We start from the raw sequence: 17,218 nt of genomic DNA on the forward strand, positions 1-17,218 counted from the left end.
ATCTGAAGATCTGGCTCCATGAAATCCTTTGCCCTCCAGACAACTGTGAGCCACTTCTTGGGTAGTTCATGAAAAAGTTTTGCATTTCTGGGCTTGGCTGGAGCAATGTGTAAGTGTTTGAGTTTGTATGGGAGGAGGCGACCTTCAAAACTAATTGGACACACAAAGAACCTAAGTAAAAGAGCCTCATCTGGGCTAAATAACGCATAGAAGGTTGGCTTTGGCTCAGAGGGAAATTGAGTTAATGTACAGTGATAACATCTCAGTAAACTAATCAAGATAATTGCCGTATTCTTGATTTAAACAAATCCATTAATAAGAATTTCTGGATTCTGAAACAGACAAACAGCAACTGCTAAGAAACTTTGTGAAGGTTTGGTAGCAATTTTTTCAGGTCAATTTAAAAAGCAGCAACAACAAAGCAGCAAGTAGTCACACAGCATCCTTTGTCTTTTACTGAAGGAGTGGAACAAGAAGTCGTTTCCCTGGCTGAGTTTCCAGATCAACTTCCTTTGCTGCTGATTATTGCTGTTACTGTCACCAGTTCAATGGGAAGAAAAGTCTTTAATCCAGTTACTGGACAAGCTGAGCTGAATTGCATTAACTGACAGCTAATGTCAAGCCCACTGCAGGGGCAGGAAAGGTCTATATAATGCTAAAACCCTCAAAGTAGTAATAGACAGGTTTTTGGAGACAGGCTAATTACTGTGGGGAGCTAAGTTTCACTCTCAACCAAAAAGGAAAACTGCACACCATTATACACTGACTCTTACTCAGAGCTAAACCTGATAAAACGGGATTGGTAGAGCAGGCTTGGGTGTAGGATGTGTGAAAGGAAGAGCTGTAAGTGCTGTGAGTGAGTCTGCCACTCTCTGAAGCCAGCACCAGTCTCCTTCCCCACAGAAACAAAGGGACAATGTGCCAGTCCAGCATGAAGCCTTGGAGGATCTGGATTCCCTGGTGTGCCCTGAAGACAGACCTCCAGTACAGCATCAGTACATCCTGCCTCCTTCCCTCCTTTGCAGAGTCACACCAATGTGCCCACATGTCAGAGCCTTTGCAACCTTACGGTAAAGGCTAAGAAATGGCCTGGTAAGAACAGCACCTGGAGGAGAACCAGAGATGCTGGCTATGTTGGCTGGAACCAGATGTTCTTGAAGGTCCCTTCCAACCCAAGCCATATTATGATACTGTGATTCCATAATGAACATGTAGTGATGCCACTCTCACAACACCACTGCTCTGTCATGCTGGGTTTCTGATTTATGGTCCTTTGTAGACAGTCAGGTGAAAGGTAAATCTTTTGAGGATGCTCTTCATGGGTAGAAGAACATGGTGCCACTGGTGCAGTGTAAACTTGCCAGCTGGATTTACTTTTACATTTTAGGCAGCAGTGTCCAGCTTGTCCTGGCCCACAAACAACTATTGTGTGCTGTGAGAAACATGAAACTTTTTCTCAGAGTCAGATTTGATGCCTTTATTTCTTTGGCCATGAGCAGAACAGAAATATGAACTTCAACATTCCCCTCAGCCAGGACTGAAAACTCCTTTAGAGTACCTTCCAGCCACACATGATCACAGGAATTCTCTAAACTATTTAAGTCTTCCCAATGTACATTTGCTTGATGTTCTGGCAGAGAAACCAATAACATGAAGGTAGTTAATGTTGATTTTATTTGGTTTACACCATCTTCTTCAGCTTCTTTGATAATAAGAAATTTAGACTTCATTCTGCCATGCCTGCACTCATCCCTGCAGCTTGTGTTTCAGTCATGCAAATCCTCTCTCTGGTGAGATTATATTATAAGAAAGGCATCAGAGTCCTGATCTAAGATACCAAGATATGGAGAATATACTGCTTTCATACTTGGTCACTCTACCGGTTAAATCATCAGCTTTACAAAATCACACCTTCTTGTCAACTTGAATTTCTTTAGCTTTGCTTTCCAGCCCCATACCCTTCTCAAGCCTTTTGTCTGGTAGACTGAGAGTCCCTCCCTAAGGTGAGAGCTTGGGCAGACACGTTGTGATCTGGACACTTCCCAGTCTCATTCACATTGAGATAAATAGATCTAGTCTTTCTTGTTCTCCCTGTGAATGAATTTTTGAAGAGTTTTTCTGCCCAGCCTTCAAATTCCACTGTTCTTCATAAACTGCATTTTTATGAGCTGACAATAACAGTCACATCAACACTGCACAGGGAAATAATCAGCTTCCTACTAGCCACTACAAGTAGAGTGTGATGAGTAAATGTATTCATTTAATTTGTCCATCCAAGCAACAAGTTAGACAGATTTGCCATGGAATCATGTGAGGATAACACTGAAGACTTGATGCCTTGCTACAACTCTGAGAGCCAAGGCTCAGCCCATTTACATGTGTATCCTGGCATCAGACTGTACAAGAATATATTTTGTTTAAATGAAACCCTTTACCAAACAATTGAAATATCTGACTCTTATTTCATATTCTAATTTTATCAGTCTGATTTTATATTCTTTCCCTGGTTACACATGCAAAACCTGGACAGAATCAATCCCGTTAATTCAGTGATCTGCCTTCCAAGTCCCTAGTGGACAGGATAGGATAGGATAGGATAGGATAGGACAGGATAGGATAGGATAGGATAGGATAGGATAGGATAGGATAGGATAGGATAGGATAGGATAGGATAGGATAGGATAGGATAGGATAGGATATGAAAGTGTAGGATGGCATGAAAAAGAATAGCCTCCAATTCAAGCATGGAAGATTTAGGCTGAGCATATAAAAAAAGCTTTCTAACAGTAATAATAATACAGGTAAACACATTGTTATCACTAACAATATTTATAAATAACTCAGATGATTGACAGGATCCATTTTACCAAAGTGTAGACATCTGCAACATAAACATCTGCATCTGAACTCATAATTCTCTACTACCTTTGCAGAAAAAAACTTTCAGATACAACTCTTCTCATCTTAAAGGAAATACCTAACATAACTCACCTTGAATGGGCCTGTTTCTCTCCACCTGCCTGTAAAGGGAGGCTGAAGTAACTAATTCAGATAGAGACTTTTACCCTGTAGTTTTATATAGTTGCATCAGAAACTGTCAGGAGGAGTTAAACAGAGATACGTGATCATAGGTTTGGATGAGGTATCTCTGAAGGCACAGTCACAATTCTATATTCAGTGTTGCTGTGCTATCACACAGTGCTGACTTGCTCTAGTCAAGATTTTCACAGTCCAGCCACTAGAGAATACTGTCTTCCATTTAGCTCTAAAAAGCTTTCTTATGATTCTTCTGAAGTGCATAAAAGGACCAGAATGATGACGTTCACAAATGCTCTATTTTGTTGGACAGCAAGAAATAAAGGATCACTGTTATAAATATATCTACAGAGTAAGTTGGTTTTGAGCTTCTGTCTCATTTTATCTCCTTTATATTTTCAGTTGCACTCTAAAATAAAAAACTATGTTTGAGGTATAAATCTGACCATTATTAGCTGTAATGTTTAGTTTGCTTCACTGTCTGTGGCTGCATCTGTTTTCAAGCACAGGAACTATTGGATTCTTTGCAAAAAGAAAATACTTCCTTGATTTAGCACAATGGTCCTGACAATATAGCTGGCTTTCACTCCTGTGAAGAAAAACACCCTCTTTTTCCACCCGAAGGCCTTCCTCAAGCAATTTTAATGTAAGAGATGGAGAGTATTAACTTGGATTCACTGAGGAATATTGATACAGTAATTGCAAGCAGAACATTGATGAAACGCTAATAACATTTCAAAAGATTCATCATAGAGTTTTCATCAGCTCTTTTCAAGGCAAGAGCAGGAGCAGTGAGTATTAAGCAAAGAAATTTGAAACTGGGCCTGGAACATTTTAAGGAGAGAACCAAAGCAACCCCATATCAACACACAGATATGTGGATTTAGCCAGCTTTCCTTTCCTGAATCCCTTTTTTTCTTAGCAACTTCTTTGTTTGTCATCTTGGGAACTGTCTATTCTATCCAATTTGGATTCTTACAAAAGAATTATTTGTAATTCTATTATTATGACAGCTGAACACTTCCATGTAACCATTCAAACCATGTTGGAAATGATGCACTTCAAGGAGCATTTCAAACAGGTTACACTAGTAAATAAAAATTAAACTAAGGAAGAGGGAGGGGAAAGGGCTCTCAACAGCAGGATGAATCCTTCTAGGTGTTCTTCACCCAGTTACCTATCTTTGTTGTTTTTGATATCAGAAATGTGTTCGCTTCACCATATTTATAAGCAGGAAATTGCTAACAGCAGTACAGAGAAGAAGTACAAATATTCAAGATACTGCCATCTCTGGGTTTTTCAATGCATCCTATCTGCTTAAGAACTCTTTGGGGATAGTCTTGAACAGTTCCAAGACTACTTTTAAAGCTTAGTGAGGCAAATTGCAACAGGAGGAATTAAGCAGTCCATTAATTACAGAATTGTTCCCAGAGCAAGCTCTCATTAGTCATTGCCAATTGTCATTCTACATCAGACACCTCAAACAGGCTCAACAAAGACACTGCAGCATAGGAGGTAGGTGAAAAGCTGTGAAAAAAAGAGGCTCTGATGGAACTTTCATATTTCCAAGGCTTTAAAAGCCAAGAAAAATTCTCTGACACACAGCGTAAATCTCCAGTCCTGATTACACTTAAGGAGAACCAGGTGTCCAAATTATTTAGAAAAACTCAGCAGAAATTCTGTCTCACTCTTGACTTGGTAGAGGGAACTTATTCAAGCTCTAATGCACCTACTGCCAGTATCTAGTGTTTGCATGAAATCCAATACTCTCTGTTCGGGCCATTTTATTTGGACAATAATTCTGATCAGGGAATTAAATTCTACCAACCTTGCACGGTTCAGAGAACGCAGAATGAAGTCAGCAGTGCCAATATTCATAAAATACTTACTCATAAAATGTTGTCCAACCATTTTCATTGCTTTTAGTGGCAAGGAGACCAGAGTTGCCGTGGTAAGTCATCATGGCTACTTCATGCCCCTGTGTTGTTACACTCTTGAGTGCACTGTTGGTACCAATTGTCACCCAGTAGACTTGGCCATCAGGCACCACCAGCCAGAGGGGCATCCCTGTGGAATCTCTTCGGATGTTGACTAAGTTGCCATTATTGTCAGTGATCAGGGTTATATCTCCATCTCCAGAATAAGTAAAATTGTAAAGATAATCCCCAGTGGTAAGGCTCTGAGTATAAAGGTGCTTCCCACTGGTGTCAAACAAGTAGAGTTCCTGGTCTATGGGTGAGGATAACTCATACAGGTTTTGTGTGTTGAGGAACGGTTTATTTTTCCGAATGAAGCGGATTCGGATGTTCCCCAGATCGGCGACGTACAGCTCCCCATCTGCACACACGGCGAGGGAGGACGGCGCGTTGAGCTTGGCGTCCTTGGCGTAGCCGTCGTCCCCCGAGAAGCAGTCGCAGTTGGCATCGTTCTTGCAGTCGCAGCTGCTTGGGGCGCCAGCCACCAGGGAGATCTCCCCGTTGGTGGTGACCTGCCTGATGCGGTTGATCTTCTTCTCGTCAGTCTCAGCAATGTACAGGACCCCGTTATGTGATACGGCCAGGGCGGTGGCAGACTCCAGCGTGGCGTGGATTGCCACCTTGCTGAGGAGAAAGTGATCCATGCCTGGCACCTGGCAGTGCATGGGCCTCCCTGCCACGATGCGCACTTGGTGGTTCTCAGAGATTTGCAGCACAACGTTGTTGTCGAGGACATAGAGCGAATTATCCATGGGATTCACTGCCAGATCTGTGGGCCATTCTAGACGAACCTTCATGGTAAAAAAACACAAGGGAATTTTTATAGCAAGACATTTTTCTACTGCATGATTGCTATAAATCAATCTGAATGAGGATGGGATCAACATGGATTAAAGAGGGAATGAGAGAAAAACCCCACAACTAATTATTACTTGGTAGGTGGCCCTAGAGGATATAACCTGCTATGAGTGAGGGGGCTTAGCTCCTGGTCACGTGAAGCAGTCACAGGGGGACACCCACACTCTGCACTGGAACATCGGGGAACAGGATGATGGATAAAGGCAAACCATTATAAGATTTTCCCTCTCCTCTGCTTTTTGAATTGAATTGAAGCTGGACCTCATAGCAGAGACCTGGGACTGTAAATTTTTCTGTGTGAAGTGCTATGAAATCAGACACACAGAACAGTGGTTCTTTTACTAAAGGATTTTTCACACAAGTGGATAAACTCCTCTTGCTAAATGACAAGGAGAGATAGACACAAAACTGGCAGCTGTGCCAGCATGTGTGAATATTAGTTATAACCTATGGTTTTCTGCTTTATGCTGCAAAAATGCAGAATAGCAATTCACAGGAAACTCAGGCAATTTCAGTTCAGGGAGTAGAGTACTTGTGCCTTCATGGTGATTTTCACATTTTGTTTCGGCATAATGGAAAAATGGGTTCAGGACTGACATATCCCAGTTCTACACTGATAATCCACTAAAACAGTGACTGGCAACACCACAAGTGAGTAAGCACTGGAATGACTTCATTTCTAGCTCTGCTTCTGCAATACACTCTTTTCAAGTGAGTCTTCTCTTTTAGTTGCCAAACCTAAACAGTGTTTACCAACAGAATTCAGAACTTTTTCTTTTTGTAAAAAACTCCAAGTTGAGTATTTTTTTGATTATTTTATTTTATTTCAGGTTTCTATAGAAAAAAAAATCAGTCTCGTGCTGATGGGAACCTATCAGTTCCAGTATAGTTTTTTTGTTTTGAACCTTCTTTTCCCACCATCCATCTCAGTTGCTGCTTCTTCTCATTTGTCTGATGTGACTAAGTTTAGAGGAGTGTTTTGGAATCTTATTGGAGGGAGGAGTGGATGCCAGCAGACTCAGGTTCATGAAACCATCTTTCACTGTGATTTTATTTAAAACTGAGTAAGGAGAGACCAGGTAAGATTCAGGAATACAGGAAATTCTATTTTAAGGCCTGCAGTTCAACATCTCTGCTACAGCCATGCTTTATTTGATGCTTCTATATGCCTTTTCAGCATTTACTTTAAAGGATCAGATGCAAGGTATTTAGTTTCATTGTGTCTTCTAACCCTTGAGTGCATGAGGCTTATTTTCATTGCTAAGCAGTTTGCTGAGCTCTGTCTACTCTGGTTCTCTGCTTGCAAAATCTCCTTCTTTTTCTCAGCTCCTGGCCTATTTTAACCCTTCTTGTAGTAAAACATTATAGCCTGTGGTTTTCTCTTTAATAATTCATGCCTCCATCCCTTCCAGTGGTCTTTAAGCTCTGCAGTCTTCAGTTAGCATCAAGAGCTGAGTTTATTCTGAACTGACAAGGGAATTTTCAATTTCTTAAAAACTATTCCTTGTCAACAGTGGCAGCTAAATATTTCATGTCCTCATGTCCCAGGGAGCCTCAGGGACCTGGCAGAAAAGACCCTTCTATCTGCTGTAAATGATGAAAAGCTGCTTCCCAAGCTGGATTTTATTTTTTAATTAAGCTTGTATTCAGTATGTTTCTCCAGAACAGGAGTGGTAATCTGCCAATCCCAGTACAGGTTAATCTAAAAATGATTCCTGTAATTTTACAAAAGGAAAAAAAAAGAGTCTTCAGCTGATACATATTAATCTCAGAAGTGTTTGAAAATGACCCTGATTTACATAGGAGCTACATAACCTGGAAGTAAATAATTTCTAAAGTCTGATTATACAACTGTCTTGTGCTAACTGAGCCTGAAAATGACATGAAGAAGAAATTATGTCTGTAAGATGAGAAACATACTACAAGATGGCCTTTAACCATCAAAATTTCCCCTCTATAGAAGGCAGAAAAACTTTTAAAGTCATAATTTCAGCTTGTTCATAAATTACAGACAGTGGGAGCCAGTTGCAAGGAAGCAAGAATAATCTTTTCAAATTAGAGGGAAAAAACAAGAACAGATTCCATATGGGAGCATGGAAATTATCTAGGTAGTTACAAAAAGGAAACCCCATTGACATCTATTGTGGCTAAATAACAGTACTTAGCCCTCCAGCTATGATCTATATTTTCATAGGAGAGGACAACATTCCTGCAGTCAGGCAAACAACAAGTGGCACAAAGGTTTCAAAGGACACTGTCCTAAAGTGGCACAATTTGACAAGTTGGCCAGTGTCACACAAAACTGAGTGCTGGGCTGCAACAGATTTCTCTTCTGCACCATCCAGCAGTAAAGCAATCAAAATCAAAATGAGATTTCTTCTTCTTTTTTTCTCTCCACCTTGAAGCAGCAGGACTTAAAAGCCCAGCATGATGGTAGCTGCAACCAATTTGCAATCTGATGCAATTCAAGATTCTTGTTTTCCTGCTGCTGCTAATTTTGGCACCACATCCTCCAATCAGTATTTCCTATGTTAATTTGATTCAGGTCTAAAATTGTGCTGGGCCAGATTAGAATGAGGGGAAGAACAAAATGTGTGATTAGCTAAGATGTTATAATGGAGCATGGCATATAGTCCACGGCATAGAGTGAGACATGATTGTAACAAAACCTGCCTTCCCAGGAATCTGTCTTCCCACTGACAGGAAACTCTGAAAGAAGTCAGTTCTGTGGCTGGGACATCTTTAAAAATTTCACCCCCAAAAATCTATTAGCTAGGGCAGTTAAGTTTTTCCTTCTGTCCTTCCTTCTGTCTTTACTGGATAATTCTTTTATGATCCGGTCAATTTTGTATCATAAACTATGTAGAAATGTAACTCTCCTTGTGCCCTTACCTCTTTGTCAGACCTGCTGGGGAAGCACACAGACATGCAGATAAGGGTGAAGGTGTAGGCTTGCATTCTGTAAAAACAAAATCAAACCATTGTCCTACCTGAGAAATGTCCATAACAGAGTCACAGCTGAGAGGCCGAGCAGATGTCAAGTCATTGGAACCCAACACAGTGGAGATAATCCCATTCTGATCAATACGCCTGATCATGGTGCCATCCACAAAGTAAATCAGCCCAAACTTGTCCACAGTGATGCCTGAAAAGGAACAAAGAAAGGCAGTCAGAAAGTGATGGCAGCCTGACACAAGGAGCAATGTATTTTAGGCGTTCCAAATGGATGAGAGGAGAGCTGGGCATGTGGGAGTCCTGGTTATCAAGAGCTTTGAACTGGCACCATTCCATGGAAGGCACTTTTCAATGCAATTCAGAAATTCCTGCTCGCTTCTGGAAAAGGGCATGGCATTCGGTGAACTGCTGAAATGAAAAGGTTTCCTAATAACTGCGTGTCTTGCATGATCAGAAACCTGGTTTTATTGCTCATGGTATGAATGGTAAGCCATGCACGTAAAAATGTTACACTGATGAATCTTTCAAAAATGGTGATAAAAAAAGGCTGTGAAAGGTCCATCAGGTCAATCAAATTCCAGAGGGATAAATGAGAAAGGGTTTTCCCTAGGATAATCCTACTAATATACAGTGTTTCACCTGATTCTGAACTCTGCTAGTGATTAATTTCATTGCTCAAACCTCCTTTGTAGACATACTCCTGTCAGTGGATTTGAGGTCAGCTGACAGCAGTTACAGGCTGCTGATCTCATTTCTTGCCCTGCAGATAGTGCTCTACACTTTCTAATTAGACCTCGTAACAGTCTATGAGTGTGGTCATTCTAATTTTACATATCAGAAAATTAACAGATAATGCAATTCTCACAAGGGCACAGAGAAAGGTCATGACTGAGGCAGGAGTAAGAAGTTAGGGGCTCTATTCACCTCCTCTTTGTGCAAGTATAAATTAAAATAACTCCACAGTCATTCACCTCATCTACCCAATAGAGGCAGAATGTCACTCAGCATAATATTTGAGTGCATTAAAGACACTAAAAGCTTGTAAAGAAACAGAAAAAGAATGTAGAGGCCTGTAACATCTTTTTCTATGCAAGTGAAAATTCTGCTTGAAATACATGAATATTAGGATCTTCCTGTTTGGTTTCTTTTGCTTTCAAGGTTAACAATCACTTGGCAAAAAGCATACATCTGCACTGTGCATCTAAGCAAGTATCTGAAGCTATTCCAATCAGTGGAGAGAGAAATCTACTTTGAGAGTGCAATTTTTATCACCCTAAAGCCTATTACCCCAAGAGATCATACAAATCCTGCTAGAAATACCTTTTCCTCCCATTTGACTATAAAAGGAGACTACAGCAAATATCTCTGAAGAAAACATTTATATTGTAGGCAGATTAAATCACTGAGCTGAATCCTCACTACACTGTCTCTTTAGCTGTCATCCTGGTGACAGAAATGATGGAATTTCAGTTTCAGACAGAAAGCTTTGATAATGTTTGAGGAGTGATGAGACCTTGTGTAAGTCCAAAATGCTGTCTTGCAGCCAGATCCCCTTATTTGAAACATCTACACCCTCAGTCTCCATCCACTGTGAGCTCTACTGTGAAGTGCAGATGCAGCAGTTCACAGATCAAAAATTCTGATTTTCATAGAGTAGGGACTAATCTTCTGATTGCTTTGGCAACTAAAATCATGGCCTTCAGCCAGCACTGTAAGTATTGCATGGGCTGGAAGCCACGGAGGTAGGTGATATGTAGAAAAACATAGCAGATTTGATTATAACGAAATCCACAGAAGATAATCTGGCCTGGCAGAAAAACATCAGGACTAAGGCATTGTTTGAGAGAAAGAACAAACTTCTGCATTGAGCTGAGATAAAGGAAGGGATTCAGACATGGTTGCAACCTGTTGATTCCAAGTCAATTAGGAGTCAGAAAACTGGTGTTTCAGATCACTGAGCTGAATGGGAGCTGTGTGTTATTTCCAGGAGGCAAAACCAGCATTTTCGTTACTTCTTCACAGCATCACCCTGTTTGAAGGGCATCACTTTGACCTGGATCGGATATTTGATCATCAGAGCTGTGTGGTTTCAGAATAGCCTCTACGGCAGTGAGGAAAAAAATTACTTGCTGCTTTCAAGATGAAGTTCATTAATTTTGGAGGGGATTATATAGCAGGATTGCTGAGATAATGGATGACAAGACTGAATGACCTAAAAGATTGCTTCTAGTCCTACACTAATACCTGTGCTGAATTCATGCCAAGGACTCATCTTTGCAGGGCCATGAAACAAGCGTCTTGAAGAGTATCACAAGGTAATTGTTGAATATCAGAATTTACTGAGAACAGTGAGGCACTGGCAAAAGTTTCCCAAAGAAATTGTGGTTGCCCCATCCCTGGAAGTGTTCAAGCACAGGTTGGATGGGCTTTGAGTAACCAGGTCTAGTGCAAGGTGTCCCTTCCCCCCTCAGGGAGGGTAGGAACTAGATGGTCTTTATGGTCCCTGCCAATCCAAACCATTCTGTGATCTAATGAATGCTGTGGGAGAAGCCGTAGTAGTGGTGGCCATTTATTCTCACTATAAATATAAACACATCACTTGTATTTTAGCACATGCTTGCAGAAGGATCTGATAGGATAAGCATCAATATCTCACTGGCATCCATGGCTTTCAGGAAGCTATTTTCACCTGCCATGAGATTTCTCAGCACTATGCCCTCTTCAATAGATCCTTCCAGGATACTGGCACATGTCACCTGTCACTGGCATCTGCTGTTGAAGGTCTCTGCTCCTCTTAATTATTTTGCCTACTGAATGTCAAGCTCTCTCATGTTTGCTGGTATTTGCTTAAAAACCAGGAACACAACTGAGGTCTTTAAGCAATATGGCAGATGTGCTTTTTTTTGGAAGAGGCATGATAGAAAGTTTAGTTGATCTTAATTGGCTTTTGTCAAACACTCAAAAGAGCCTCTTACCTATTCCGTGGTTCACAACAAGTATTTTTCTGGGTGCCTGTCCATTACTCTGTGTGACAAGCCAAAAGCCAGTGAAGGGTGGCAGGCTGGATAATGCGATTTTCAATGAGGCAGAATTTTCTCCCTTAGCTAGTTCCATATGTATTGGATTGGACTTATCAGCAGTGTCTGCTGGCAGTGGCTCACTGTTTGCAGTGCTGGGGTTTGATGGCTGGTCTGATTACCCAGTTACAGTAATAATAACCTGGATGCACTTCGGCCTCAAGCCAGCTCTGATCAGCTGATAGGGCACAACTTTATTTTGCATTCCAGCTTAGACAAAGAGCTTGCACACCCGAGTGAGTGGAAGTGGGATAGCAAAGTTACCACTTATCAACCTGCTCCAGGGCAATGGTATGTGTATGTGTTCTTATCACTGAGCACTTCTCTGCTTATCCCTCTTTCATAGACGCTAAGCAATTTCAACGCCTCACATTTCCTGAGATGTTCTGTAGGGCAGTAGTTTGCAGTCTGTCAAAGCCCCAAATTCCCACTTGTACACATTCCTTATGTGGCAGCTGCTCCAATCCCTTCCTGATTTTGCTGATAGTCTTGGAGTCAAAACTAACTATGGAGAAGAGTCCTGCAATCCCACAGACAAGTGTCTTTGGATGGATGACTTCTGTGAAAAGGGAAAGAAGCATCTCATAGATGCTTTGCAGCAGATTATAGAGGTTAGGTTGGACCTTTCTGTTTCCTTTCTGATATAGGCTCAGTTCCAGCACTGGGAGCTGGCTCCTGCAAACAGGCACAAAAATGGGTAATTCACATGTTATGTGTGTTAAGCCCAAGGCCTTGGCTTGCTTTGGCAGAAGGCTCCTCTCATGTTTCCATAGGTACATAAGGGAATTACAGCCTCTCAGCATATAGCTTGAAGTTCAGCCTCACAGTTACTGAAACAGCTGCTGCCACTACCCAGGTAGCGCTGCAGATCCAAACCTTAAGTTCTGAGATATGAAATACATGCACTATGAAATCATGCTGGCTCCCCTTGCATAAGCAGAGATCTCTCACAAAACAAGTGCTTGTAGCACCATATGCATCTCACCAGTGAGCTGTGCTGATAGAAAGTTGATGTGATGACATTTGCTTGAAATGTCAGGACCTTGTAGCATGAAGAGGTGACAGCACAATGTTATGCTGCAAATAGCTACTGAACATGGTGAGTTTCTTGTAGAAGACAAACCACTTAAAGTGATTGCATGGTGCATATAGCTCTAGTTAGGATAAGAAAGAGGAGAAAACCCCTTTTAACTGAAGAACTTAGGTGCTTAGAAGAAATTCAAATTTGGACCTTTCTTGTCTGACTGGATGCTGAATGACTGAGTGATAAAATGGCAGATCAAAATCAATGTCAGTAAGTACAGAAGAATTCACAGGGGAAGGAGAAAGCCTAACTACCCATACGCACTGACAATCTGAAAAAGACCACACAGAAAAAAGATTCTGGAATTCCTGTGGAAAGTTTTCTGCTAAGATCAGTTTTGTGCTATGCAGTGGTCAAGAAGGGAACTACAAGACAGCATAGAATTAGCAAAGACACAGGAAAAAATCCAACAAAAGAGTGGCTTGGCTTCAAAAGGACCAATCTCCTTCGTGAGCTGGCTAAAGAACTTGTGAAAATTATTAGTACAGGGTGCCTGGAAGAACAAAACTAGGTGTTCAGAAAGATTTCATAGCCAATTGATGCTGATATATAAGCACAGGTCTGGTGCAACTTGTTCAGAAAATCCCCTAAATGCTGATGACTAGCACCTGGAGTGTTAGCACAGGAAGACCACACTGCCCCTGTCCCTAAGTGTCTCTTCTGGCCAGAGTAAGGGGCAAGAAATTTTGTTCAGTCAGCCTCTGGTCAGACCCAAAATGGTCCTATTATCATCTGACCATAAAAATGTTAACAGATTGTGGAGGGTTGGTTTCCTCAATTAATGCTGTTGAACTCTTCAACACTTAGAGAACAACTGAGATTTTGTTTACACATTCAGCAGGGCAGAGTGAAAGAACCAATCTGTCCCCAAATTAATTACTTCATTTCACATTGGTGTTATGGTGCTAAATGAATGAGATGCCCCCTCTCTCCCCACGTGCCTTCTGAAACCTTCTTCCTATTTTGTCAGACTTGTCACTGCAATCTCTCTTAATTGCAAGCTCCTTGGTAATTTCTCTGCCACAGCATTTTCCTGAGAAGAACCAATGGTGAGTACTCAGATGAAAATAAATGCTCTGACAAGCTGGAGTTTTAATTTTTCTTTAGATTGCTTGTAAAAGAGGATCATTATTAGCAGATGATAATTAGGAAGTGGTAACACTTTAATTTGCAAGGATATATTGAAATTCATTAGCATCTGAAAGCTTTGCTGTGCTCTGTGGCAAATGAATTGGATGGATCAGACTGGTTCCTAATAGCTATGATAAATACCCTGACCAAACCACTACCACCCCTATTTCACCTGTGGATCTATCTGCCCTGTATTTCTGTAGCCTACCTTTATTGAACAAGCCAAAGATGGATAAAGTGTGAAACGCCTGGAGGGTTTTACCTCTCCTAATGTCTTTTCTAAGCTGATGGTCTAAAAGGAGTTCTTCCTTCATTGGAGTGAGACAAGAATATCTGTCCAGAAGGTATTTCAGAGAAATGCCAATACCAGGGATAATGGTTCTGAACTAAAACAGGTGGATTTAGATTATATATTAGAAAGAAATCCTTTCCTGTGAGGGTGGTGAGCCACAGGCACAAGTTGCCAAGAGGGGCTGTGGATGCTCTGTCCCTGGAAGTGTTCAAGGCCAGGCTAGATGGGGCTTTGAGCAACCTGATTTATTGAAAGGTGTCCCTGCCCATGTCAGTGGGGCCAGAACTTGAAGGTCGCTTCCAACCCAAAGCATTCGACTCAAAGCATTCCCTCTGAACTCAAGGGAGCTGAGGTGAGAACTGGAGGAAGTGATCAAAACAATGGGGAAAAGTCTGCTGCTCAGAATGTGCAGAACCATTCTGAGCAGTGTTTGCTGTGGTGGGGACCTCATTCTTCAGGCTGTCAGATCCAGGAGAAGACCAGAACCCCCAGAATGTGGTTCATCCCACCTTGAACATGTGCATTGTCACACACCTTCAGGGTACTAGTTTCTTTCCACTGAGAAGAGACCCCCAAAAAACCTACTTAGACCAGATGCTTGACTGGTCCAAGGGACTAAAGGTATATGCAAAGGCATATGATGACAGCTCATAACTATTTCTCCAGTCTTAATGAATTGCTGGTTTTCATTTGGCAGGAAGGTATCCCTCAGTATTTTCCAGCAAGCTGCAAATATCAGCTAATTAAAACATCATAAAAGGCAAGATTTTATTCTTTATGATTTTTGAAAAAGTGCAAAGATGTCCTTAAAATACAGAAATCCTACTTGGCATGAAGCAATTATGTTCAGAGAAAAAAAAATTAGCTTTAGGCTTAAAAAATGGAGTCCTGTGAAGAGCAATGATTCTTGAAAAACTGACTTTCCAAGTCCCTCCCTGGCCAGCTGATATCTCTACAGCTACAGAATAGTCTTCTAATTTCTTTTGACCACTCTCTTATGAATGTTTATTTGCCTGCCAAGACTCAGAAGCAGAGGGTCACTTGAGATCTACTGGTTACTTATACAATAAATCATTTTTATTTCAAACTATTATGAAATACATGAGGGAAGAGCATTTGCTGGATTTTTCTGCTAGGATGAACCACTGTGGAAGCATAAACAATGGTGACATTACATTGTCAGCATGAGTTTTCACTGTTCATCATTTATTGAGGGGACTGGGGACTGAGTCACACCTGCCACAGCCATTGCCTCAGCAGAATTTGCAAAGTCAGGTTAGAATCAGATCAGGGAACACTGTTTAGGAACTTTCTATTGGCAGAGCAGGCTTTCTGCAGTATTATTATCTTCTTGTCATTTTGCTTCATGTCATTTCCTCTTTCACCCTCAATTTACTTCTGTTTTGTGAAATTTTGGAGCTATGAGGAATGAATGCATGAATTTTGCTGTTATATGATTGAGGTGGAAGAATGGTCTCCTGAGAGCTTCAGTTGCCAACAAGATGGATTTCAGTGCTGAAAACTTTGAACTCCAGAGCTGTTTGCTATAGCAAAGCAGAAACATAAGTCATGTAAACCTTGTAACATTCACCCATGGATGGAAATGAGTAATTCTTATCTTGTACAAGGGAGAACAGGACCAACAAAAGTGTTGGGGTATTTTTTTGCACTGATTGAACTTCAAAGAGGTGCAGAAAATTGGATTACAGATTTCTGGATTCCCTGATCTCATGATTCACCTGTTGGACTGCCTGAATCTCTCTGCCCAAGTCACTTAATTTTCCTTTCAACTGGCCTTCTCATTTCAGTGAGACAAATTCTACACTACAAATTGACCACCAGTAGCTGTTCCTTTACTTTATCTGTGCTTCTGGAAATACTTTAGTCCAATATAATGGTTAACTCATGGGATTCTCGAGTGCTTGGAAACCATGCTGGACTCTCCGAATATTACAGGGGTAGAAGTTTGAGTTTTGATGCTTCTTGGCAAAAAAACAGGTCCTCCAAAGTACATTTTTCTGCATCCTTGCCAGGAAACAACTAGCTGACATAACAAAAAAACTAACCAACCAACCAACCAAAAAACCCAATTAAACCAAAACCAAAAAAAAACCAGAGCCAGACCTGACACAAAAGCTCATTAAATCTGTTTGGGTTTCCTGGATTCAGTAACAACAATGTCATTTCTATGTCATGAAAAATAACTTCCTCAGAATCATAGAATCATTGAAAGGTTTGGGTTGGAGGGGATCTTTAAAATCATTCAGTTCCAAACCCTTGCCATGGGCTGGGACTCCTTCCACTAGACCACGTAGATCAAAGCTCTGTCCAACCTGTCCTTGAACACTTCGAGGGATGGGACAGCCATAACTTCTTTGGGAATCTCATCTGCTCTCAGTGAAATAACTTTCCATAAAATCACAGAATGGTTTGGGTTGGAAGAGGCCTTTGAAAGTCATCTAGTCCAAACCTGCTGCCATAGGCAGGAGTACTTGTTAAAGGATCCCCGGGTTTTACTGAGGGGCTGCTTTATAAAGAGGTTGGGACAAGCTTGGCTATTGTTGTGGTGAGGAAGGAGGGAGCTACCACTCCCCAGTGCAATGAAAAAAAAAAAAACAAACCTGCAGCACATTGATGTCAAAGCCAAGAACCTATAAATAACTTCTTGCACCCTGAACAGCTGTGCAGAAGACAACACATAACAGGCAAAAATGCCCCATCTCAAAAAACAGTCCTGCATGGGTGTCCTTCCCAGCCCTCTTCACAAACACGGTTGAAAATCTGTGCACAAACAGTGCCTTTCACCTCA

General features: G+C 41.2%; 1 protein-coding gene across 19 annotated transcripts in view; it reads right to left on the reverse strand.

Moving 5' to 3' along the window:
* TENM4 (teneurin transmembrane protein 4) overlaps positions 1 to 17,218 on the reverse strand; it is a 1,547,018-nt gene that overhangs the window by 40,827 nt on the left and 1,488,973 nt on the right. For all 19 annotated transcript variants that reach the window (XM_038158275.1, XM_038158258.1, XM_038158266.1 and 16 more), the window contains 2 exons: positions 8,861 to 9,015; positions 4,926 to 5,803 (listed from right to left, as the gene is read on the reverse strand). In XM_038158275.1, coding sequence (XP_038014203.1) covers positions 4,926 to 5,803; positions 8,861 to 9,015 — 1,033 coding nt within the window. The remainder of the gene's footprint in view (positions 1 to 4,925; positions 5,804 to 8,860; positions 9,016 to 17,218) is intronic.

The sequence above is a fragment of the Motacilla alba genome, chromosome 1 (genome assembly GCF_015832195.1).
Source record: "Motacilla alba alba isolate MOTALB_02 chromosome 1, Motacilla_alba_V1.0_pri, whole genome shotgun sequence".
NCBI classification, from domain to species: Eukaryota; Metazoa; Chordata; class Aves; order Passeriformes; family Motacillidae; genus Motacilla; species Motacilla alba.